General features: G+C 40.9%; 1 protein-coding gene across 1 annotated transcript in view; it reads right to left on the bottom strand.

Moving 5' to 3' along the window:
• The window catches only part of EFEMP1 (EGF containing fibulin extracellular matrix protein 1), a 105,622-nt gene that overhangs the window by 16,103 nt on the left and 62,475 nt on the right, over positions 1 to 27,044 (bottom strand). The window contains exons 5-8 of the mRNA XM_073672408.1: positions 15,134 to 15,256; positions 8,167 to 8,286; positions 6,157 to 6,276; positions 61 to 180 (exon numbers count right to left, since the gene is read on the bottom strand). Coding sequence (XP_073528509.1) covers positions 61 to 180; positions 6,157 to 6,276; positions 8,167 to 8,286; positions 15,134 to 15,256 — 483 coding nt within the window. The remainder of the gene's footprint in view (positions 1 to 60; positions 181 to 6,156; positions 6,277 to 8,166; positions 8,287 to 15,133; positions 15,257 to 27,044) is intronic.

Raw genomic sequence — 27,044 nt, 5'->3', positions numbered from 1 at the left:
GATATAAGTAAAATCCAATTTTTTAATGATATGTAGTATTTAAAAAAAAAACATACAAACCTTGACATGATCGTGTTCCAACAAGTTGATAGCCTTCTGGGCACACACAGGAGAATCTTCCAGGCTCATTAACACATTGATACTGGCACAGATAACTGGATGTTCTGCATTCGTCGATATCTGTTAAATTAGACAGTTACAATGGGAACACTGACAATAAATGTGTTCATGTGTGTTTGTCTTTCAGCAAGTAATTAGAAATAAATTGCTAAGCATGTTGACAGACTTCATTACAAGAAGAAAGCTGTACAGCAAACACCGGCTCTATGAAAGGGGAAGTCTCATGTATTTAATTTTAGTTTCATTAAATTTACGTCTGTTGGGCTGCGTTCCCATGGAATGTATTTACTGCTGTGGCTATGCTTGGGGGGGCGCAGATTTCACCCTTAGGGGTTTGCTCACAGTTGCGTATGAAAAAAAAATTGGTCCCATTCTCATCCAGGAAAGTGGGACGATTTTTTCTCACTTGTCATCCGTATGCAATTTGTTTTTTTTACTCAGCAGCTATTAATCTTTTACAGGACCATTTACAGTTTCCTATGCTACTGAATTGTAATGTATCTATAAAAATCGGATGCCATACTGATGTCCGATTTTTTTTCTCACCCCCATCACATTTCGGAGTAAAATTGCAGCATGCCGAATACAGCTGAGAACAAAAACATACAGATCTGCACTGTTTCATTGAATAACATCAAGTGCAATCCGATTTTTATCTTATTACACTTGCCTATTTTATATGCTAGTGTGAGCGAATCCTAAAATTCACGATGACATCTATAGCATAAATTTCCATACTATGGATTTCACACACACACAGATCTTGTCTATTTGCTTTATGGATATTTTTCATAGCGCGTGCATGAGGTTTCTTAAATCTCTTGCACTATGCTGACACTGAATATGTAAAAAGTGAAGCCTGTAGGCACGAAATATTCGCAGTTGAGTTCAGAAGATGACATTTAAGGGCAATAGAGAGTAGAGAGCTGTGGACACCATGAGGAGCGAGGCCTTGACCAGTGAGCCTGACTGTGGTTCCTGCCCAACTTATACCTCTTCAAAATAAATGTTCCATAATTTGGGCGCGATTATCTCTGATTTATTAAGTATTGAGACACTAGTATATGAGTTCAGACCCCTACACAAGCCCTGTGGAGTGCATGCATTGATTAACGGATCAGAGAGGAACAACAAAATATTGTACTAGTGCTTAAATGTATCGCTGATCTGTATATACCAATTGGCCACGGCCCCACTATCAATATTTGGTCAGTATTTTTTCTCAAGAGTGGGTACCAAACCCAGGAGTGGGTGATAAATGCAGAATTGGTGACTTGTTTCTAATATACCTTTTCTCTGATTGTTCCTCACATGGTTTGGGCTGGTATTGGCTTAAAAGAGGCCTTTAATGGGGAGACGACTAGTCGTCTAGACTTTCATCCTCTCCCCACTTGACTTTTCTTCAGTTGTCATCTCCTTACCAATTACTTGCTCCTCCTCTCTTCTTTAGCATTCCCTAAGCACATACTGGTGCCAGCTTCTTCATTCTTTTGTCTTTTTATTAGCTTCTAGGTCTACTTAATATGATCAGTTTTTATACCTGCTGCTCCATTGAGTAATCTTTTTTTTTTTTTTTTTAAATCTGTCATGTGGTTCCAGAGATATTATGGACCTTTTTATTTAGTGCTAATTTTTATGGTGTTTACCAAAAAGGCGTTGTTCACAGAATACTCTGGGGCGTGTCTTTAGGCTGAGCTGCATGATTACCTTGTGAGCAACACCCCTTTGGAAACGACCATAAAAGTTTGCATTAAATAATAAGGCCCACATCTCTGGAACCATATGTCAGATGCAAAAAAAAAAGGATGACTCAGCCGGCCACTTTTGACTTGGTGACACATCCTTTTTAATCACCCTATAGGAAGAGGGTTGAAAATGATTCTGCCACCCTCTAACAAATAGTATAGAGAACTTTAAAGCTTCTCCAGGCCCCTCAAGCCACCACCATGTATTTATTGGTACCATTATACCGTTCCCAACAAGTCCATTTTATTGTGTTATTGATTTCTTCATATGCCAAAATTCTGTTTTATAACTGCAGTGCCGATCTGCTAATTAGTGGGTGACTAGTTGTGGGGGCATTGTTTTCTCCAGACTAATCATCCCACTAATTATGTGGGTGTAAGTAACATGACTTGCAAGAGCGGCGTCACTGCTAGCAAGTCTCTGACGCCCTGAAAATATGCAGTACAGGGCTCGTGATAACATTAATAGTGTGATGATTAGTTTGGGGAAAACAATGCCCCCACAACTAGTCACCCACTATTGCCACTGAAGTTATAAAATAATTTTTTGGCTAATGAAGAAATCATTCATACAATATGTGGGGCTTGCTAGGAAGGGTATAATAGTAGCAATAAATACATAGTGGTGGTTTTGGGGCCTAGGGAAGCTGTCAGGTTCCCTTTAAGTTGTCTCTCTAAACACAAAGAGGGTGAGACTTGTAAATCAAGTCAGACTGGGCAGGGAAAAGTCTGTACAGACCTGCCCAGATGTTCTCCCTATCCCTAGGTATTTCTTAAACTAGTCTTTCTTTGAAACGCTACAAAATTTCAGAGTACAACTTAAAATGATGCAATGAGGGAGTCTCAGAATGGAAAGCTAGAAAGTAACAGTCCCTGTTTTAGTGAAAACAAGATGTATATATCATATAGGTACCCATTCACATAAATACGCACCATGCAATACTACAAGCTGCTGTAGGGGAATTGGGTAAATGAATAGAGTTGAGAAATAAGGTTTGCAGGATCCAGGTAAAGCACCCACATCAGTATTCCGCATCCGCCAGTCCAGAACCTTCCCTCTGTGCACTATACCTTCATTTCTTCTGATTAGCAGCTCTAGCACGCATGACATTGTGGTAGGTCAACTAATTAAAAGAGGTAGGTAGGAAGAGGTTTCCAGGACTTTGGTTTGGTGGCCACGCACTACCAACATGGACACTGGACATCAGTGGCTATGCAATACCAACATGGGCAATGGACATCAGTGACGACGCACTACCAACATGGACAATGGACATCGGTGACCATGCAGTACCAACATGGACAATGGACATTGGTGGCTATGCACTACCAACATGGACAATGGACATCGGTGACCACACCCTACCAACATGGACAATGGACATTGGTGGCTATGCACTACCAACATGGACAATGGACATCGGTGACCACGCCCTACCAGCATGGACACTAGACTAAGGTCTTACAAATATTTTTGCTCAACTCTATAAAAAAAAATAGGTGATTGATGAGGGTTCCAACGTTGGACCAGCGTTGACCATTGAGAAAGTTTTTTCTTTTTAGAAAGGGTTGATGTGGTCAAATTCTTTGTACCATAATATGTTAATAAATTGGATCTTTACAAAGAACTGTATGTAAATTATTAAAACATCAAATAATTTAATTTTTTTTCCAAAGTTTGACTTTTGTGCCAGACATTTTTTGTTTTCTTTGCCCCACCAATACGCATGCCTTAAAAAAATCACATGTGTTATCTGTTGAATGAAACAAACTGGGAACATAATGTGTTTATCTCTTAATCATTTTTGTTTATTTCCTAAACAGATGCAACATTAAGTGAAACGCCTCGGCAGTTCAACATGATTCAACACAGTTTGTTTAAAATGTGGAAATATTTACACATTAGGAAAATAATTTTCAACCTGACAAATTTTATCTGTGCTTTCCGCGGATAATAGGATTTTATTTACAGCTACATAGTAGGCGGCAATCCATCAACAGCTGATAATCTCTGCATCAGGCTACATTCACTAGACCATATTTTCGGTCCGAGTGCTGTCTGTGGAAAAAACTGACATCACAAGGACAGCACTAGGACCAATGTTATTCACTTGGGCTTTTCAGATGACCATTTTTTCACAGACCAAATGTCGATGTGAAAAAATCACAGCGTGGACTAGTTTCTTCCATAGTTTGCATGAGAGTCACACATTCAAGTCTATGGATGCGCATAAAATATCGGATCCCATATGGATCAACCATATAGCATCCAATTTTTATGGATACACAGCCATTATTAAAATAGGAAACGTTTTTTGGTTTTGCAAATTTTATTTTCTGGTGATGTCTAAAAATTAATGTTATTGCTGCCTCTATTCTTCTTCTCCGCTATGTTCATTAATTTAATTTTTACCAGCGGGTTTTCATACAAATTATTTATCTACTACAATTTGGATGATTGTTGACTTGTGGTACTTTTCGATCTAGGAATTTTGACAAACAACATTCAACTCTCTTTGATTGAGGGCTCGTTCAGATGACATTTTTCGCACAGATCAAGTGTCCATGCAGCACGCACTATTCTGTTCCGAGTTTTGGACAAAACACCTCAAAAAATCGGATCCCAAATGAAACATCCGTATTGCATCCAATGTTTGCAGATACAGTATACATGGATAAAAATCATCCAATTTTTCCAGAGAAAAATAATACGCTAGTCTGTCCTTAGCCCTTTCTTTTCTCCAGGACCTGATTATCATATGTTTATTGATTGTTGTTGAGTGCTGAATTGTGTATCTTCTTTCCAAGTCCCTACTATGTGAAACCTGTGTTTTTTGTATTTGTTGGGATCTTTCAATAAAAAGAAAATTGATTAGAAAAAAACAAGCAAAACAAAAGCTGTGCAGATCCCATATAAATTAAAAATGTTATGTTTTTTGTATGAAAATTGGACCATTTTTATAGGCTTATGTGATCTTAGCCTTGAAGTGTATGTGCATTCTAAGCCTTCAAATAAAATATTCTAGGTATCAGATCATTTCTTAGTATAATATCAATGTAAATTATCCATTAACGTGTGAAAATATCATTGTTTGATTATCAGTTACTGACATCAGAATGCGATGATTATACAGGTAAGTGCCGCTAATGTGGTGGTACTATTGGATGTCATCATTTTATACCGTCTCAATTACTTTGTTTCCATTTGTTCCTTAATTTCTTTGGATCACAGCATGATGTCTAGCTTTTGAGGATCTTTTGGTCTACTTCACTTTGTCAGTGTCACAGGTGTATCAGAGGTGACAGACAGTCGCCCTGCAGTTGGTTGCATGAGATCTCTACGTTTGGCATTACAGACATCTTCTTAGATGAGAGGCTGCCTTTAGGACCCAGCGGCTACCTCCCTCTGGCTAATTAGCTCTCTGGCCTGGGTGTATAAATACCTGTTGTGTCTGAGAGGGAGGTGCCGGCTATATTCATTACTACTTGTGAGGCTTTAGCAAGAGCAGTACTTCGTCCTCTCTGGAGCTTGAGGCCGTGTGCACATTTGGAGTCGTCTAAAGCTAAGCAACCCCCCCCCTGATTTTCTACCCTTGTTGTCTATAGAGTTTAGTGGCGAACGACTAGTGCTCATCTCCTCCCATCCCTAGCCTTAGCCATACGCCAGGGAAAGACAGAGTGAGGCACGCATGCAGCGATTGGTGCAGAGCCAATATAGGGACGGTAGTTGAGACAGGGTGACACTAGACCAGACTAGGAGGTCTCCACTCTCCCCTTTCCCTAGAGTCTGGGTTCCCTTTCCCTCTTCCCTCTGTGTTGCACTAAGTCTTTCCCACACCTGGCGTAACAGTCAGGCAGGTCCTATTTAAGTGATTTCTTGATTGACAACAGGTGTGGCAGTAATCAGGCCTGTGTGTGGCTAGGGAAATTGAACTCAGCTTCCAAAGATGTGATAAACCACAGTTAATTTATGTTTTAAGGAGGGGCAATCACTTTTTCACATAGGGCCCTGTAGGTTTGGATTTCTTTTTCCCTTAATAATAAAGATCTTCGTTTAAAAACTGCATTTTGTGATTACTTGTGTTATCTTTGTCCAATATTTCAATTTGTTTTGTGATCTGAAACATTTCAGTGTGACAAACATGCAAAAGAATAAGAAATCAGGAAGGGGGAAAACACTTTTTGACACCGCTGTATATTTATATTTGGGGGAGTCTTCTGAATATGAAGATGCACATTAGAAAACATAACACCAAGAATTACATGAAAAGTACATGTGGACAATATTTACCTTCACAATTGACTCTGTCTCTGCTCAGCTCATAGCCTGGATTACACTGACACATGTATGAGCCAATCATATTATAGCATTCTTGTGCGCAGGGGCTGCTGGTGCTACATTCATCAACATCTGAAGATTTAAGTAATAAGTACACATTTTCAGAAATATTAATCATGTTAATTCATATTGGGCAAGAGATAAAGGGATGAGAAAGAGAGTGAGAAACCGAACTTGTAAGCACACTTTATTATATATATATATTTAACAGTTAATTTTCCTCTGCTCCCAAATCTAGCTTCTGTAGCCCACATATTATTAGGATATACCCTATTCCTTTTAGGTCTAAAAATTTGTATCTTACTAATTTGGATATAGTAAGATACTTGAATACATTCCCGGCTCAGCGTTAATAGTTCCATGACTGTTCCATGCCTGGTATCTAAGTGTCAGTCTTATTATGATAGGATCCATTATATTGTTGCTTTATCAACAGTACAAGGTTTGATTTCAAGTTGTTATATTAAAGAGGACCTGTCACTTTCTTAAAAAAAGTGAGTGAAATACTTTGTAAGGATTCTTTTTGCACTCCATTGCAGAGATATTCACATTTTTTGCTTTTGAGGTTCAGTATGTGAAATTTCTGTTTGCAAAAAAACCTCATAATCATAAGACTTCTCAATTTTGCTGCTTTTTTCCATTTTGTGCTACGTTACTGCATTGCAGAGATTAGCACATTTGGTGCTTTTGGAGCTCAGTATGTGAAATTCCGTTTGCAGTCCAACCCGGCGTTTCTTCACAGTCTTCTCTTGGGGTGTATGCTTTCATCCCTCCCAAAAGCAGAGCTCGTTGGCTGTTCCAGCAGAATCAGTTGCTGCCAAGCTGTAATTGGCAGGGTCTAGGAGGGAGCGGTGAAGGTACACGCCCCCAAAAAAGACTGAAGAAACACCCAGTTGGACTGCAAACAGAAATTTCACATACTGTGCTCCAAAAGCACCCAATGTGCTTATCTCTGCAATGGAGTGACGTAGCACAAAACGGAAGAGAGCAGCAGAATCGGGTGAGCTTAGGGATTTTTACGAGTTGTTTAACTCAATTTTTTGAAAAAGTGACAGGTCCCCTTTAAAACATAAATGCTTGTATCTACGTGGAAGTCCTATGATTATGAGGTTTTTTGCAGGTTTCTATAGAACCAGTCTATGATTTTCCAACCACTGTGAAGTCCATAATGTTTTTACCCTATGGGATAAGAAATTATGAAGGAAACATAACTCAAGAAGAATTTATTTTGTGTCAGTCATAGACAACAAACATCATATTCATATGCGTTTATTGAACACATAGTTTAGGGACCATCTACTCATGTAGTTGATCTTCACCTTGCAGCTATAGTCCAATGTTTTTTAGTAAGCTTTCCTTTAGCTTTTAGAATGATGAGCCCCATGTCCACTAAGTACCATTCATTAAATAAATGTCATCAATTCTGGAAACTTCTGTGAGGAATGAAGGATTGGGAATGATATTAGATGACCGATTCTTTGTTCTCCTGAGTAATGAGTACTCTTCCAGATGTTTTTTGATCAACGGTTATTTTATGTGTGGCCATTTTTAGACTTGACACTGATTTTGGCTGGACTTGAAAGACTTGAAATAGGGTTGATAGCACATTGTAGGTCCATCAAATCATAACTTCCCTATCTAGCTCTACAAACCACTTACGTATGTTTCTTGTACTCAATGAGCACGCTGGAAAAGTCTGGTCAGATTCTGTCTGGGAGTGTGCATATCACATACATGCGGTCACGTGATCACCAATCCGGTGCTTACGCCGGGAAATCCTCACAGTGCACAGTGCTCACCATGTGAGGATTCACAAGTCTGCAGTCACATACGGTGACTGTAGACTTGTCTTTTTAGACCAGACAACCACTTTAATGTTTTAATTATAGCTGGAATAAGTTCTTTGACTTTTTTTTAAAGGTTAATTTAAAAACTTGTAAGAAATTAGACTACAGAACTTACCTACACAGCTGTAATTATTAGGAGCAAGCTGAAAGCCGATGTTACACTGGCAATAATAGGAACCAAGTGTGTTCACACAATGATGGTGACAAAATGAAGATATTGAGCATTCGTCGATGTCTGCATTGTGAGATAAAGAAAAAAAGCTCATACACTCTTTATATAAATTCTTTCAGATTTCATATGTCCTTAATGTGTTTGCATTTTAGCGACTATGTTATGCAACATCCATCCCTGCCATTAGTTCTGCTGAACCAACCCTAAGGTCATGTTCCTATGTCTGAAGAAGCTGCTTTTTTTCCTACTCCATTTGTTTTTGCAGGTCTGCATCAAAATCTGCAATAGTAATCTGCTCTGATTATTGCATTTTTGGTACATTTTCAATTTTTTTCATGTGTTTTTGGTGCAGATTTACGCATTATTTTTTAATGAGTTCTTAGAGCTAAAATGCTGGTATTCCGCACTTCAAAATGCAATTGCATTTTTACATGTATTTTTAAGGCTCTGCATAGAAACATGTAAGGAAAAACGTACCAAAAAAATGGACAGTTTAACAGCATCTTTAAACACACAGTGGGCATGAGTGGGCACAAAAAAAAACGCAGCAAAGAATACAGCCTTTGCGTACATTGGAGCATGGCCTAAAGCACCATAGGGTTCTATGATATGAGTTCTGTACAGTAGAACATCTTGGGGGTTAATTGGCTGCAAACATCATGCATACAGTTAAATTAGGCCGTATTATAGGTATTAGAGTCTGAAAACAAGCAAATAAGTATTGTTGTGAATGTGATAGTAAGGCCTCTTCCACATATCCGGCCATCTGTTTTTTTTTCCCCCAGAAGGTAACTGATGTGAGGACATATTCCATAGTTAGAAATGTATAAATAAGTTAACAAGTAGGTGTTACTAGTTGAGGTTATGTCCTTGCACTGTCTGTCACTGTCAAATCAGGGCTGACTGTATTCAACTGTGAAGGACACAGCCCTTTGACAAGAGAAACATTAGCACCTAGTTATCAATTTATTAATTCAATTCTAAGAGGAATAACAAAGGAACAGCAAATTGCAGAGCTCTGAAAAAAAGATACTTCAGAATTGGTATTTCATGCGGAAGACAAGTATGTCAGGTATGTAAAGAATGCTGATAGGTTCTCTTGAATGAAAAACAACATTTTCTAGAGTTCATAGCATAAATTGTGATAAAATAAAGTATACAAATCTTGGTTTTCATAAAGTGCCAATTTGCATTAACTCAATATAGTTATCAAGAGTAATCAGATGAATTGCAAAAAATTGCAGTCATTATTTGCCATAAAACTCAATGCCTTCTTCTGTTGAACATGGTTACATCTAAATAAACACGTTCAGTCATCATTGCTTTGCGTCAAAAGGGATTTACATGCAAGGACATTTCTGCTTTTAAGATTTCCCCTAAAGCAACTATTTATCGGACCATCAAAAACTTTATCAAGCGAGAGTTTCAGTTGCTATGAAAAAGGCTTCAGGGTCCCAAGAAAGTTCAGTAAGTTGCAGGACTTTCTCATAGGCCACGGCCCCACTATCAGTATTTGGTCAGTATTCAGTCAATATTTTTTCTCATTAGTGGGTGATAAATGCAGAACTGGCGCACTTGTTTCTATTATAACTTTTCTCTGATTGTTCCTCACCTGGTTTTGGCTCCCACTCCTGAGAAAAAATACTGACCGAATACTCACCAAATGCTGATAGTGGGGCAGTGGCCATAAAGAGGTTTCAGCTATGGTATCAGCTCAACACCAGTGCAGAGCTTGCTCAGGAACTACAGCAGGCTAGTGTCAGTGCATCTGCATGCACAGTGAGGCAACGGCTTTTGGAGGCTGGCCTGGTATCAAAAAGGTGAGCAAAGAAGCCACTTATCTCCAAGGAAAACATCAAGGACAAAGAGATATTCTGAAGGAACTTCAGAGATTGGACTGCAGAGGCCCGGGGTAAAGTTATTTTCTCTGATGGAGCCCCCTCAGACTGTTTGGGACATCTGTAAAAATAATTGTCCAGAAAAAAAGCTGAGCACTACCATGCATCCTTTGTCATGCCACCAGTAAAGAATCCTTGAGGCCATCCATGTGTTAGGCTATGTGCCCACGATGCAGAAATGCTCCAGATTTTTCCTGAGCTTTTCTGCATCTCCCTGGCAGAAAAAATGCATGCGGATTGTACATGCGTTTTTCCTGCCAGGGACATGCGGATGTGAAGCGTTTTGATCATGCGATTTCACATGCGGGTTGTCAAGCGCTTTCCAAGCGATTTTAGCATCACTTGGAAAGTGCTTGACAACTTGGTCACACTATATAAATCCATGCAAACGGCATGGATTTTATAGTGTGACCAAGTTAGGTAAAAAAAAAGAATAAAAATGGTAAAAAAAAAAACTATATACTCACCTTCCGATGGCCCCGGACTCCTTATCCGATGTGTCTTGTCTCCCTTGTGTCTCGCGGTTGTGTAAAAGGACCTTCCATGACGTAATTTAGTCATGTGACAGGTCACGCGACCGCCGATGTCAGAGGTCGCGTGACCCGTCACATGACTAAATGACGTCATGGCAGGTCCTTTTAGACCATCGCGAGCTGCCGGGGAGCCAGGACGCATCGCTATGGAGACCGGGGGCAATCAGAAGGTGAGTATAATGTATATTTTGTATTTTAATTCTTTTTTTAACAGTTACTATGGTACCCGGGTCTGGATGAGAGTCTTCTCTTCTTCAGACCCGGGTACCATCCGCACATTGAATCGCTCAATTATCCGCAAGTGCATATGTAGTCATGCGGATATTAAGCAATTCAATGCAAATCAATGGCGGCAAAAGCGCAGCGATTATCCAAAATAATTGGTAGTGCTGCGGATTTTTCTGCAATGATAATCCGCAGCGGAAATTTCCGCAGCATTTGCACGGCAGATGCGGATTATCATTGGGGACCATGGCAGACCTTCTACCAAGTGTTTTTTAAGCGTTTCTGCAGCGGAATATCCGCTGCAGAAACGCTTAAAAAACGCATAGTGGGCACACAGCCTTATGTGACTTTTCATCCAAGGGAGAGGGCTCACTCACAATTTTGCCTAAGAACACTGCTATGAATAAAGAATAGTATCTAACCATCCTCCAAAAGCAACTTCTCCCAATGATCCAGGAGAAATTTGGTGATGAACAATGCTTTTTTCAACATGATGGAGCTCCATATCACAAGGCAAAAGTGATAAGCATGTGGCTCGATGAACAAAACATTGGCATTTTGGGTTTATAGTCAGAAATCTCCAGATCTTAATCTGTTTGAGAACCTGTGGTAAATCCTCAAAAAGAGAGTGGACAAATAAAACCACAGACATTGTGATAAACTTCAAGCACTGATTAGGTATGAATAGGATCCCATCAGACAGGATTTGGCCCAGAAGATGATATCCATTATACCAGGGCAAATTGCAGAAGTCTTGATAAATAAGTGTCACCTCTGTAAATTCTGAGTTTTTGCATACACTTGATGTACTGTATTTGTCAATGAAAGTTTAAAAACTAATGAAATAATTGTAATTCAGTAACCATAAAAACATGACTCAAAGATCGAAAAACCATGTAGCAGCAAACTGTGAAAACCAAAATGTGAGTCACTCTCAAAATTTTTGGCCATAAATATACCTATACTATCAAATGTTTTTTAAAATTTGGTATGTGTCAAAGTGCCCTGCAGATCGGTGGTGGTTCGGGTCAGAGTGGTTCTGGGACTATTGCTCAAAATTTTGTCAGAAGTGTGCTGATAAGTAAGCAAAGGAACTGAGGTCAGGGGGCAGCACCGCTCAGCTTCTTGAGTGAAAGTGCGTAGAGCGCAATAGAAAGTCTATAAATCTGTACACAGAATGCTGATCAGAGTGCTGCAAGGCATTTTTTTTTGAGCGATCAGTGGGTCTCAGGGACCAGACCCCATCAATCTTCTGCATATGGTAGGATGAGACTAGATATCAAATAACAACATAATGATAGGTACCCATTAAATGTAAGGTTAAAGGGTTTTGTAAATATCAGTTTTCAGGAGTGCACAGCTCCCTTGCCTCTCGGATTGCTGTGGTGAGGAGTAGTGTGCTCCTCACTGATAGGCAGATTATACCTGCGGCATCCTTGTGCTGCTGGCCCAAATTGTACACCTCTAATGCTGCCAAGCAGAGCAACTTTGTCTCTGCAGTGGTACGGAAGTTAGCTGTATATATTAGAAAGCTAGTAAGTGCTGTGCTTCTAGCCTAGTAGACCGACCACTGCTGATAGTCTGCAGCCTTGGATGGTAAGCTAGGCAATAAACAGAACACAACACAATAAAATTAAAAATCCGTCTCTTCTTGAGAATGGAGAGGATTTCTAATACCAAGTTAATTGAAAAGTTGCTTACTATAAGCTCTTAAAATTTTAACCATTTTTAATTACGCAAATAATACTTTTGGAGAAGACAAGACAGCTTAGAAGTGTTTGATCTCCTATATATAACAGATAAATATGAATGGAGCTTCTGTGAAGTTTGTGAGGTACTATGAAATCAAAGGCAAATGGTAAGGCTATAGTAATGACCCAAAGACGTCTTAGGGTGTTGTATTACCACTGCACACAACATGGAGCTTTATGGTTGTATTGGTTGTATTGTGCCTCCCAGTCAAATGCTGTAGACTTTCTCAGCAGTTTAGTATGCACCAGTTCATATACCGTCATGGTCGAAAGTGTTAGCACCCTTGAAATTGTTCCAGAAAATGAAGTATTTCTCCCAGAAAATGATTGGAATTTCACATGTTTTGTTATATATATGTTTATTTTCTTTGTGTGTATTGGAACAACACAAAAAATAGAGAAAAAAAAGACAAATTGGACATAATTTCACACAAAACCCCAAAAATGAGCCGGACAAAATTGTTGGTACCTTTCCAAAATTGTGGGTAAACATCTTTATTTCAAGCATGTGGTGCTCGTTGAAACTAACCTGTGGCAAGTAACAAGTGTGGGCAATATGAAAATCATACCTGAAACCAGATAAAAAGGAGAGAAGTTCACTATCTTTGCATTGTGTGTCTGTGTGTGCCACACTAAACAAGGAGAACAGAAAGAGAAAAGAACTGTCTGAAGACTTGAGAACCAAAATTGTTGAAAAATATCAACAATCTCAAGGTTACAAGTCCATCTCCAGAGATCTTAATGTTTCTATGTCCACGGTTCGCAACATAATTAAGAGGTTTCCAACCACTGTAGCTAATATCTCTGAAAGTGGACGGCAAAGAAATATTGATGAAAGGTTGCAGCACAGGATAGTCTGGATAGTGGCTAAGTAGCCCCAATCAAATTCCAAAGAAATTCAAGCTTTCCTGCGGGTTCAGGTTGCATCAGTGTCAGCGCGAACTATCCGTTAACATTTGAATGTAATGAAATGCTATTGCAGGAGACCCAGGAGGACCCCAGTGCTGACACAGTGACATAAAAAAGCTAGACTGCAGTTTGCCAAAATGTATGTGAGTAAGCCAGAATCCTTCTGGGAAAGTGTTTCATGGAAAAATGATACCAAGATAGAGCTTTTTGGTAAAGCACATTATTCTACTGTTTACTGAAAACAAATGAAAACAAAATAAGGCCTACAAAGAAAAGAACACAGTACCTACAGTGAAATATGCCGGAGACTCAAATATGTTTTGGGGTTGTTTTGCTGCCTCTGGCACTGGGTGCATTGACTGTGTGCAAGGCATCATGAAATCTAAAGATTACCAATGGATTTTGGGTCGCAACGTAGTGACCATTGTCAGAAAGCTGAGTTTGTGTCCAAGGACATGGGTCTTCCAGCAGGACAATGTCCCCAAACATACTTGAAGGAGCACCTGGAAATGGATGGAAACAAAGCGCTGGAGAGTTCTGAAGTGGCCAGAAAAGAGTCCAGATGTAAATCCCATTGAACATCTGTGGGGAGATCTTAAAATTGCTGTTGGGAGAAGGCACCCTTGAAATATGAGAGACCTGGAGCAGTTTGCAAAAGAAGAGTGGTCCAAAATTCCAGTTGAGAGGAGTAAGAAGCTTGTTGATGGTTATAGGAAGCAATTGATTGCAGTTATTTATTTCAAAGGGTGTGTAACCAAATATTAAGTTGAGGGTGCCAACAATTTTGTCCGGACCATTTTTGGGGTTTTGTGTGATATGATGTCCAATTTGCCTTTTTTCTCTGTTTTTTTTTTGTGTTGTTCCAATACACTAATAATAATAATAATAATAATAATAATAATAATTTTTATTTATATAGCGCCAACAGCTTCCACAGCACTTTACAATTAAGCGGGGACATGTACAGACAATAAATTAAATACAATTTAAGACAGTTTAAACAGCTACATTAGGAGTGAGGAGGTCCCTGCTCGCAAGCTTACATGCCACAAGGAAATGGGGGGACACAATAGGTGGAAAGTGCTTGTTATTTCAGGTCTGGCAATTATAATAAATAGGGATTTTCATATAAAGCTGCATGATCCGGTCATCAGCCAGTATGTTTAACTGCAATACTCAAGTACCGAGTGCAGTTATCTTGCGCATGGAGGGTGTGGAGACAGATGAAGAGTAGGGAACAGATTCTGAATATTATTTAGAAGGAGGGAACAGGGGAAAATTAATTTACTGAGTAGTTAAGGTGGTAGGCTTGTTTAAAGAGATGGGTTTTTAAAGCGCGCTTGAAGACATGGGGGCTAGGCATCAGTCGGATCGCCTGGGGTAGTGCATTCCAGAGAACTGGCGCAGCACGAGAGATACACACCTAGGAAATAAGCATGTGTATAACAAAACATGTGTAATTGAAATAATTTTCTGGGAGAAATACTTAACTTTCTGGAACAGTTTCGGCCATGACTGCATGTACACTTTGTATGCTTCATTCTGAAGTGCTATCATCATGCATGACAGTAATGAGTCCAGCAACTTTACTCACCGATACATTGCTCTCCTCGTTTTTGGTATCCTCTGGGACACAGACAAGTGAATGATCCTCTGACATTATTGCACACTTGATCTGGTCTGCAATTGTGGGTTCCAGTTAGGCATTCATCTACATCTGTCAAAAACAAAATACATTTGCAAACAGAATATTTTTTTAGGTAAAGTGATAAAATTATGATATTTTAGGCACTAAAGAAGGATTATTACTAGACCATAAACAGACTGAAAAGTATTAGAATGTGACAACCCAGAAATAGTTTGGCTAATTTCAATCAAATCACTTTAACATTTTATAATTTCAATAATAGAAAAATATACATTTCTTAGATATCCTAAGGCAGTGGTTATCAGAATGCACACCTATTTAGTCTAACATACAACCAGTAGTGCTAAGATTGGGAAAGTTAACAGTAGATATCATAGCTTCATGCAGATCTAACTAATTTTGGTAGGATGACCTGATAAACAAATTTATTTGGGCTAAGCATCGGCCAATAAAGTGCCATAACCAACCTTTTGCAGAGTGATAAAGATAAATTTACCAATGGAAATGTTTGCCATTTTACACATAATCAGGTACTCCCTCATTATCTGTGGTCAAGGGAAAAAAAATTTGGCAAGTTGGAATTTTACCCTTCTAAACCGTTTTCTATGCACCAACAGGCAAGTCCCAAAAATACAAATCCCAACTTGCCCTGATGCCTGTAACTTTCACAACATGAAGTGAGTTGTGGTGAACAGTAGACACTTTTGTTAAATCTCTCCCAATTGTGTGTTCTTGACTGAAGTAATAACCATAAAAGTTTGGCCTATATCTCATGTACATGGCCAAGCCAAAAAGTCCCTACAGATTAATTTGAGGTTAGGACAGTGGGGATCTCATGTTGTGAAATGAGCAGCGGTAAGGGTTTTCTTGATCTCACTGAATGGGAATCCGTATGTAAGTAACATGTGTCTCTATTAGAGATGGTGTGAATTGATTTGCAGGACCCAGTCCCTAGGCCCGATCATTATTCTTTGGCCGTCGAATGAGAGCCCTGAGAAGTGCCTCATACCTCCTGGCAATCACAGCTCTTCTTTTGATTAGCCAGTCTGATGCTATGTCATGAGTGTTGGCGTCGCATCACAGTAATGATGTTGCACAGACTGACTAATCAATAGAGGAGCTTGGGACTCTGTCCGGTAAAAGGTGTTTCTCAGAACTCCCGTCTGATGGCTACTTATTACTGAGCTGGTCGCTGGACCGGGACATGTGGATTGATTTGCATCATCTTTAGTCCCTATGGTTCCATCATATGGAACCATTGGTACTCTATGGGCAACAGTATGATGACTCTGTTTTACAGAAGTATTCTCCCCAAGGAGAATGGGATGACGTGATTCATGGCAACACTTTTATCATGAATTAGTAGTATAATATGTCGGAAATACTGAGTAGTGGGTCAGGCCCCAAAAGCATTAGATTAAAACGAAAAAACCTAAGGTCTATGACTGGCTAAAAATTTACAAACTTTATAGAACTAGAGGAGTTCCAGCTAGCAGAAGGATTTATGGCTATGATCCCTGCGAAAAAGATATGCAAAATTATTTTCTTTCAGAAGAAAACCATCTCTTTAGTGCCACCTAATAGTGACTATCCTGTATGACAATATAAAACACGTTAAAGAGCATGAATGACATTAGTTATCAGCCAAACCAGAGATACTTAGAAGGAGACAGCATTGTTCTGGCCATTCAGAACCATACTTTGTACTGATGAAAAGCTGCCAGCTGATGTTTTTTGGTGTTGCTGATAATCAGTTATGTTTTAACTCTCATTAAAAAGTTATGTATTGACTTACAGGGCAGCGTCCAGTAGCTGGCACTAATGGGATAGTTTTCTTTCTTCTGGAGGATAGCAATTCTGCAAAGTTTAAGTCATTTTTTGGTCCCTGACAGTAAGATATGCTGATTAGCCCTTTGCTTGTAACCTGTTATTACCTCTAAACCACTATACCTGCTATAAGAGGGCTAGAGAGACATAATATATGTATAGTAGGAATAATAAAAAATATTTTATAAAAAAAAGTTATGACATCTCCTATGTCATAAGCATTTTACTCTCTAAGTACCCACTAAGCATTTCTTCAGTAGGCAATTGTCCTCTAATCAAGAACTTTTGTACTCTAAACTAGAGATGAGTGAACCTTTCAAGATTCGGTTTGGTTTGGTGTGGATTGGCGAACGTCCTGATGTTCGCTGAACAGTTCGTCGAACATATCAGAACCCCATTTAATTCAATGGGAGGCACTACCAAACGCAAAGACAACACCTTTGGGGGGGCTCAAAAGCTGCCAAAACAGTTCAAATTAGGGGCAGACACCAGGAAAAGTGGCATCAATTGACCCAGAGTATAAATAGTATAATTGCGCAGCATAGATACCTGAGACAGGGCCTTGGACATGGCTTGGACCAGCATTTCTAGCTTAAACATTGTCAGTAACAGGTGGATGAGTGACAGGTGTAGTCCTGGTTCTCTGAGAGCCCTGCCAAATTCAGGCAACACACCTGAAGGAGACCCAACTTGGAGTCTAAACATTTCCAAAAATTATGGGCAGACACCAGGAAAAGTGGCATCAACTGACCCACAGTAGAAATGTTATAATGGCACAGCAGCAGTCAGCCATGGGCCATGTATCAGGGTCTGGGCCAGCATTTAGAGCTTTGAATTTAAGTTCAAATTAAGATGAGGTGGGTGAGGGTCCAGTGTAGGCCTGCTGTACTGGGAGCCCTGATACCACACGCAACAGCTCAAGCTGCTTTTCTGCCCAGCCACACTCAGGTGGCAAAAATATCAGCTTTGTAGACTACTGTTGTAAGAAAAATTTACACAACTGCGGGACCGAGGGCTAACTGGTGTGCTGAGAGAGGGTAGAGAAAGGTGAACATGACAAACTGCTGAACTATGAGTCAGGTGCAGATGGAGATGTTATGATGGATTGAAAAAGATGTGGTGTGCTCGGTGTCTGAGATCAGTCAAAAACAGCATTCATGTCCACTTCTGTAACAGCTGACAAGCTTTCACTCACCTTGACTGTAGCGAGTAAACAAGTGGAGGTTCTGCGGCTGGAGACCTGTGTGAGAACACTTGCCAAGGTGATGGAGGAGGAAGAAGCAGCAGATGCAGTTGATGGGGCGGCTGAAAGTTAGTGAGGCCCGCTAGTCGACATTTTTGCGCAGTGAAATTCCAAGACTAACGCATGTTGATCACGCATGTATCGGTTCATGCATGGAGTAGTCAAATTATTGGAATTTTTGCCTCTACTGAGTCGTTTTTTTACAAAGTTGGCAGATAACGTGAGTTGGGTCATCCTTTGCGGTCTCAAAAAAGGCCCAGGCTAGGCAGTACTTGCCGCCCCTGCAAACTGCAGACCCATGACCGCTGCTGCCAACAGTCAGAGTTGTGGCTGATGATGCAGTGCTTGTCGTGTTTGCATCACTCCGTGTCTGTGCGGGAAGCCGCAACATAACTTCCTCATCTTCCTCCTCCTCCACCTCCTCTGCTGAGCTACTCAGCTGCGTGCCTCTGGGTTCACACCAACTGGGATCTACAACCTCATCATTATCCTCTCTGTTCTCCCACTCCTCGCCTGATAGTCACTCTCCTCCTCTTCCTGCCCTGACAGCACAGTACAGTCCGCGTTCGCCTGAGGTATCTGAGTCTCATTAGGATCACCCCCACCCCCAAGGGTTAACGTCTGGTGACGATGGTTTGGATTCTGCTCGGACCCTTCTTCACCCGGCCCCGCATCCAACTGAAACAAATTTGGCCACCGGTGCAGATGCTTTCCTCCTCTTGAGTCTGTGAATCTTTGGAGCAGACCTCTGATGCCCATGGAATAGAATATGTGAACAGCTCTACAGACTCGCCCATCAGTGGTTTCCCACAGTCAGTTGGGCAGTTGGAGAGTTTTAACGCGAGGGGAAACAAGGGTAATTGAGGTGCCACCTCTGAGGACTGTACTATGTATGATGTTAATGTTATGATCTGCAAACAAGAACTAAGGAAAGAAGGGGAAAGATTTCCCTACAGTAAGACTAAGCTGAATCCCTACGATGTAGCGGACTGCCTGTTCCTAGCGAACAGACCCGCCTTAGTCCTAGGCTAGTCTGAACGAAGACCTATAGAATAAAGGGAAGAGGTCCCTAAAAGAACTAAGGACTGGAACAAAAAAGGGACACATCCTGAACAGAGAAAATTGTTGCAGAAAACAAAAGATAAACTGACAAAAAGGTGCTAGAGGTCCCATAGAACCTAGCAAACTGAGAGATAGGCACAGAAGCACCTGGCTAGAAAAACAGTCAAACAACACTGAAGTCCAGCACAGCCAAAAAGGTGGAGCTGGAATATAAAGGCAGATGGTCACGTGACCGCAAAACACAAGATGGAAAAAACAAACAGGAGGGTTCTAACAGTTAAGGTGTAGAAAGAGGAGGAGAAGCCACTTGATGCAGCGCTTGCCATCCACTGGAGCACATGCTCTTTCTGGCCCTTACCTACAAGGCATACCGCTGTGCGGCCGCCAAAGAAAGGTAGTCGAGTATCCTGTCCAGTAAACAGAAGTTGTCATTTGTTTTTGGATCGGATGAGATGGTGTTTGTTCAGTAGAGCTTTCATTAATATTACCACATACCCCACGTACACCTTGAACACCAAGCCTATTCCTTCTTCTGCCACAACCTTGCTTTTTCCCACCCATGTTGGATGTACCCTTCCCCTCTTTTAACCAGCGGTTTCACAACCCTATGCCCAGACTTATCAGTCACCTATCACTAAATTAACAATCAGTATTTATTTGCTGAAATAGTGTGGCTGGACCACACAATTAGCATAAAAGATTTTATGCTGAAATGTGGACTTGTGTCTGGCCCACACAATTAGCACAAAAGATTTATATGCTGAAATGTGGACTGGTGTCTGGACCACACAATTAGCACAAAGGATTTAGATGCTGAAATGTGGACCGGTGTCTGGACCACATAATTAGCACAAAAGATTTATATGCTGAAATGTGGACTGGTGTCTAGACCACACAATTAGCACAAAGGATTGATATTCTGAAATGTGGACTGATGGCTGGACCACACAAATAGCACAAAAGATTTATATGCTGAAATGTTGACTGGTGTTTGGACCACGCAATTAGCACTAAAAGTTAATGTGCTGAAATGTGGACTTGTGTCTGGCCCACACATTTAGCACAAAAGATTTATATGCTGAAATGTGGACTGGTGTCTGGATCACACAAATAGCATACAATATTTATATGCTGAAATGTGGACTGGTGTCTGGACCACACAATTAGAACAAAAGATTTATATGCTAAAATGTGGACTAGTGTCTGGACCACACAATTAGCACAAAAGATTTATATGCAGAAATGTGGACTGGTGTCTTTACCACACAATTAGCACAAATGAGTTATATATAGTTTATAAGGCCGAAAAAGACAAGCGTCCATCCAGTTCAGCCTATTTCTTGTGCACTGCAGCTATTCCGCAGCGTTGATCCAGGGGAAGGCAACAAAAAACTATGCGGTATAGGCCAATTTACATCATTGAGGAAAAATTCACTTCCCGACACCAATCTGGCAGTCAGATTAATCCCTGGATTAATTAACTATCACTAAGCATAAAATGTAATTTTATTGTTCTCAAGAAAGGCGTCCAGGCCTCTCTTGAACTCATTAAGTGAGTTGGACATCACCACTTCCTCTCCCAGAGAGTTCCAGAAATGTGAATATGCTGAAATGTGAACTGGTGTCTGGACCACAAAATTAGCAAAAAAGATTTAGATGCTGAAATGTGGACTGGTGTCTGGACCACACAATTATCACAAAGGACTGATATGCTGGAAGGTCGATTTCACACAGGATCTTATCTATCTGAACTAGCTGACAATAAACCGCCTAGGTAACTATCTGACTACTTGCAGCAGCATCAGGAGCAGCCTCTCTGTGTTGTTACATGGACAAAATGGCACCAAAACAACATGTCCGCTTTTTATATGGAAAAGGACATGTAACTTTGGCAGCCAATGACACAAGCTCTTGTGTCTGGAAGTCGTGGGTGGCTTCTGTGCTCTGATTAGCTGCCAGAATTCTACACATTAAGTTAATAAAAAATAAATAAATAACAGTTTGCTGCTCCTCTGACCTCTCCCCATCCCCTCCCCTCATCAAACACGTCCCTCCCCCCTGCTAATCATATAGCACCACTATCCTAGCCAAAGTTCTAACAAAAGCATTAGTGGAAACTCAATCATTTACCGAACTTTGGCCAAATTTTGACGATTTTGATCAAAATGCTTGGGAATCCTAACAAAAATCCAATTATAGAATGTTTATGCTGACTTTGAGATTGGTGAACGTGTTCTGAACAAGTTCGCTCCATTTGTTAAGCCAGAGTTGGAGGGGTTGCTGTCAAAAATGCAAGACACCTTTCTGATTATTCCTTTACTTAAAGGAGTTGTCCGGGACTATCTTTTTCATTTTGGGTCTAAAAACTAACAGGCAAGTAGTTGCTAACAGAGGCAACTACCTGCAACTACCTGCCTGATTTACCCAGCGCCGCCTCAGATTGGTCACTGACCGCTCCTGCCGGTGATTCAATTGCTACATGTCAACTTTGCAGCTCTTCTTCCATGCTGCTTTGTCAGCAAAGTATGACTTCCAACATCATGCTGATTGAAGGCCTCTTCCCTGCAGTTAGGCTGTCAATCAGTATGATATCGGCAGTCATGCCCTGACCACAGAGCAGAGTGGAAGATAAGCCACTGCTCTGTCGACGTGACATCAGCGGAAGCCACTGAATCACCCGCTGGAGCGGTCTGTGACCATTCTTCGCTGGCTGAAATCGGCACCGAGCACAACAGGCAGGTAGATACCTGCCTGTTAGTTCTTAGGTCCACGATAAAAAAATTAAATCATCCTCTATAGCCCCTTTAAAAGGAAGCAAATCGTTCTAGCACTTATGGGTCAACTGTCCAGGCAAAATTGATTTTTCTAATTTGTAACTTTTCAATTGCCTTCAGCAAATTAATAGAACATGCATTTCAGAGTTTTACGCTTTCAAAACAATTTGTAGTGTTATGTGATTTGGACAAGAAAGCTTTGGAGCAAATTTAATTTAGAATAAAATGTTAATCAGCGGTATGTGGTTTCTTTGGAAAGATAATTTTTGACTTTGCAAGGATTACCTTGTCCACTTGCTGTAACAAGGTTCTGACACCTCCAAACTAAATATCTGGATTCTTGAGCCACTTCCAGCAGTGAAAATTCTTTCGGCATTATCATGTTGATCTTGTTTTGTATTGCATGTCTGTGCTTATTTGCTCATCATAAATCACCTAGTGAATTCTGTGTAGGGGTATGTGTACACGGAGTGTTTTTGAGGTGGGCAGAAACAACAAGGTTTTTAAACAGAAAACATTTCAGAAAACACTCCTATGTGACATTTTGTGCCTTTTTTTTCTCCTAAAACGATTTTTGATAGCACAGTGTTAAAAACGTGAAGCTTTTTGTTAGCATTTTTCTTGAAGAGTCTTCTGTTAATGTTTTCTAAACTTTTGTAGCATTTTTAAAATTTCATTATGGTCTTTTTCTCACTTTTTTTGAAATCCATTAGACAATGAAAAAAAACACTAACATTTTGAGGCAAGAACACCTATAAAACGCTTACAAAAAACTCAAGAAGACGCTCAGGCGTGAAGAATTACCAGGTCTCTTTTTATAAGGCTTGTCATCTTTGAAAACCTGAAGCTAATTAAAAATGATCAAAAGAATGAACGTGTGAACAGCATTTAGTTTTTCAATAGAAATGCGTAGGAAGAGTCTTTCAGGCATTTTCTGGAGTGGACCGAAAGAGGAAAAATGAAGAAACATCCAGCTCCCATGATCCAAATAAATTAATGGATTGGTTTATTGAATAATCCACAAAAATATGAACAAAATAAAGAGTGTAGATGTGCTACGTGTTTCAGATCAATTATGATCCTTCTTCATGTGTCTTGTTCATATTTTTTGTGAATTTTCCTGAGTGAGCTGGACTTTTCTTTAATACTGGACCAAGGGACTCAAAACATCAAATTGTTTGTAGGAAACCTCTTTTACGATGACAGTGGGACCCCTAACCTATTGGGCTCCTAGGTAGCTGCACTGGTTCCATCAATGGTATGTCCTCCATGGATTACCAGAAAACATACCACGCTTCACTAATCAAGCAGATTTCCATGCTAGTCAATCGCTGGTGTTTAGGATGTAAACCAATTTTGTAGATGGGTGTAAATATGAGGGGTGGAGAGAAAGCAGTCAAACTGGGCTAAGATATTTTATATAGTTTTTTTTAAATATATAATTGGGTTTCTTACTTTAAATAAACACCTTGTCAACAGCTTGACAAGCGTTGAACATATTTACCCAAGTCGTCAGATTTTCAGATTTGCTTCCCAAGTTTAAGGGGTCTTGGGATTTGCCCATGTTGCTTGCCAGGGATGCTGGTCTTGACTGCTTCCCCATTGTGTATTAGTAGGGCAGACATCTTGGATTTCAGCATGCCTGATAATTTTTTTCCATCAAGTGATAAATACAGGCGGAGGTATCAACAGCGACTTTCCCAGTGTTAATAAACATATTCACTTGACAAAGATAGTTGAGAAACCTATAAGTATTTGTCTAACAGCAGTCATATATGTTTCTGCTGCCTAAGGCTACGATATGTGACAGATATTCATGTGACTTATCATACATACCGCATGTGTTATTTAATTTTGCACCAAATATATTAGTTTTAATGAATGTAATAAAAGTTACATTTAAAATAAAGATGTGGTTTACTGGCAAATAGGGATATGTACTGCCCAATGGACAAATCTGTAGATATTGTAAAACTGCATACATATATTGTAAAACTGCAGACGGTGACATGTAGCGCACATGATGGTGGAGAAGAGGAGCAGGCAAGCTGTCATATAAATGCCACAGGCCACAGAGAAACCACAAAAGATGGCAACCTGGTTACATACCTTAAAGGGCTTGTCCACTACTTGGACAATCCCTTTTGAATCCCTATGTTTTCCCCCAGTAAAATAATAACACTTCACCTCCGGTGCCGGCACCTTTCCAGCAGTGTCAGCATTGGCCCTCCCGGGGATCACATGCCATTGTTATGTCATGTGATCCCTGCAGCCAATCAGCTCTGGCTTCACTCTACTCTCCTTCAGATAAACCAAGACATCCAGAGGAAGTGAGAAAGCAGCCGTAGCTCTCACTTCCTCCGGATGTCAGTTACATCTGTATGAGAGTAGAGTGAAGCCAGCGCTGATTGGCTGCTGGGATCACGTGACAAAACAATGTTATATGATCCCCGGAAGGACCAATGCTGACACTGCTTGAACGGCGCTGGTGACGCGCCCCCTGGGCCACGTGGGGAACCCGGAACCGGGCCCTTTTTTGGGATGCTGGGGGTTGTAGTCACCGTGGCGGCGACCCGGTCCCGTGGCTCAGGGTGGTCAAACCAGTGGTAGTCTTTATAGGGTTTTTATGATTTAATGTCCGACTACGCCACCCGTGGATTGCGGTCAGTGCGAACCGCCGCTGCAAGGCAGACAGCTGGGGTTGATGGTGTATGCAGCTGAGGTAGTGTAACTCCCCAGGGAAAGAGTGCAGCCCCAGGGCAGTGTAGTTGATGGTGGGGGTGATGGTGCGGGCGTCCCAGCACTAATAGTGCTGGTACGGCGATGAAGCACAGAGACGTGGGGTTGCAGTTCAAATGCTTTACTCACAGTTCTTTATGTTCCAAATCACTTCGGTACCGGTAGTGACTGCCCAAGCCGTGCTGCGTCCACCAGGCAAGGGGCTCGGTCAACCGCCAGGCAATTCCAGAGTGTGGCACAGGACTCCCTTCTATTCCTTTCTCTGGCCGTGCCCCACCAGTGACACTACTTTTGTCCAGCTGCCTCGGGCCTTCTCTTGGGATGCTGGGTGTCCACTTCCCTGACCCTATGTGGTATGCCTTTCTAGTAGGTGTAGTGAGGGGTCGCACCAAGATGTGATCACGACCGCCGGTCCTTGGCTGAGGATTAGTCGCCTCCACCAACTTGGGATCCGGTACCCTGTTCTGCCAACCCGTCACCCGCAATCTCCTGGGCCTTTGGGGTTCCTTCTGCCTTCGTGTCTCTGGGCCTCTCTTAGTGTTCCGTTCCTTTCTTCCTTTCCTTTCTGTTCCTCTCTGCTGGTCCTGTCCTCTCTGCTGTTTCTGGCCTCCACTCCAGGCCTGCCTCGTGGAGCTGGGCCCAGGCTGAGCCACAGCTCCCTGTCAGCCCTCTCTGGCTGAGCTCCTTCTATCACTGAACTGACCACTGTCCTAAGATGGTGCCCACCTTATATACCTCCCTCTCTGTGTATGAGCCCAGGTGACTTGCAACCAATGGGCTCCTACCTATGCCCAGAAACCCAACCTCTATCTGCTCCTACATCACTGAGTTTTCCTCCCCCCTCCCCACTCCAGCCAGGGACAGATGCTGTCGTGCCTGCACTTCTGTCTAGTGGGAGCACCGTTGAGCTGTCCCTCGGAAATGGGGTGTGTGTGCTGTATGCAGCTACCTGAGCCCTGGTCCATACTCCATCCTTACCTGGGAGTGGAATATCACACCTCTGGTCTGAGGTGCAATACCCCTGTAGCGGCCGAACCCTCGGGGCGCTACACTGGCATCGGAGGTGAGTATAAGGTGTTGATATTTTACCGGGGGGATACATAGGGATTCATAAGGGGTTGTCCGAGTAGTGGGCAACCCCTTTAAGCTACGTTGCCTGCTGCCCTGCATCTCTGACTCTGGAGCCACACATCAGGCCTTAACAATATCCCCAGATCATGACGTAAAAGAGTGGATTCCAGGGGATGGAGGTGAACAGCACAGCAAAAATTGAAAGGTAGGCTTGCTATGAACTCAGCATTCAATATAATAACAGGACATGCACAGTCCTTCTGTGATCACTCCTTGTTATTTGTGACTATCACAATAGCTGGGCACCATCTTTTAATAGGTCCGGGGTCACAACCCCCACATCATATGCTGCATGCATATTTACGATCAGCAGTTTATTCTCCTTTTTATCTTTAACTTCCAAAATGGAAAATGAAATCATCTTAGATCAGAAGAGACCCTTGGGAGGAATTTACATCCTCAAGACTTGTTAAATAAATGTCTATGATGGAAAATCCTTTCCAGGGATACAAACTTGATTTTTTTTTTTCTGGACAGCTTATCAAATATCACAGTCAACATTTTTTTATGGACACAGTGGAAAAAACATAATGATCCATATCAGTGATACACGTCTAAAGGTTAGAATACAGATATGAACAGCAATTACTGTAAGCTGTAAAATGCTAATTACAATTATAATAAGCTGTACTTCTTCCTATGGCTTAAAAAAATCATGGATGTATCATTTTTTTCTACAAACGGGAAAAAGTGATCTGGTTTTACAGATTGTTTAGAAATTTATGGACGATTGGCAACCTTATCTGCTCCATATATTCGAATGAGGTTGCTTTGGCAGCAATCCCATAGATTTCTGTAAGCCCCAAACAAATTAATGGGGCATTTCTGCAACAAAGTTTCTATATGTAAACTCATCCTTTTCCAAACACTTCCAACGTTAGAAGTTTGTTTTTCCATTTTTACTTATTAAGGATAGACGAGAGAATGGAACTTACGGATGTAATTATGCAAGCAGCATGTATATTTTATTCTTCTTTATCTGGAGAATTTCAGATAAATGTGATGTGTGCACTTTCAATACTACATAAAGTAGTAATGCAGCTTATCCACTAATGTTACAGAAAGCTGAATCTCCATCTAA

The sequence above is a fragment of the Phyllobates terribilis genome, unplaced genomic scaffold, assembly GCF_046119375.1.
Source record: "Phyllobates terribilis strain yellow unplaced genomic scaffold, ASM4611937v1 Scaffold_3__8_contigs__length_932513732, whole genome shotgun sequence".
Classification (NCBI taxonomy): Eukaryota; Metazoa; Chordata; class Amphibia; order Anura; family Dendrobatidae; genus Phyllobates; species Phyllobates terribilis.
The sequence above is the reverse complement of the archived record's forward strand: the minus strand, read 5'-3'. Positions and strand labels throughout refer to the sequence as shown.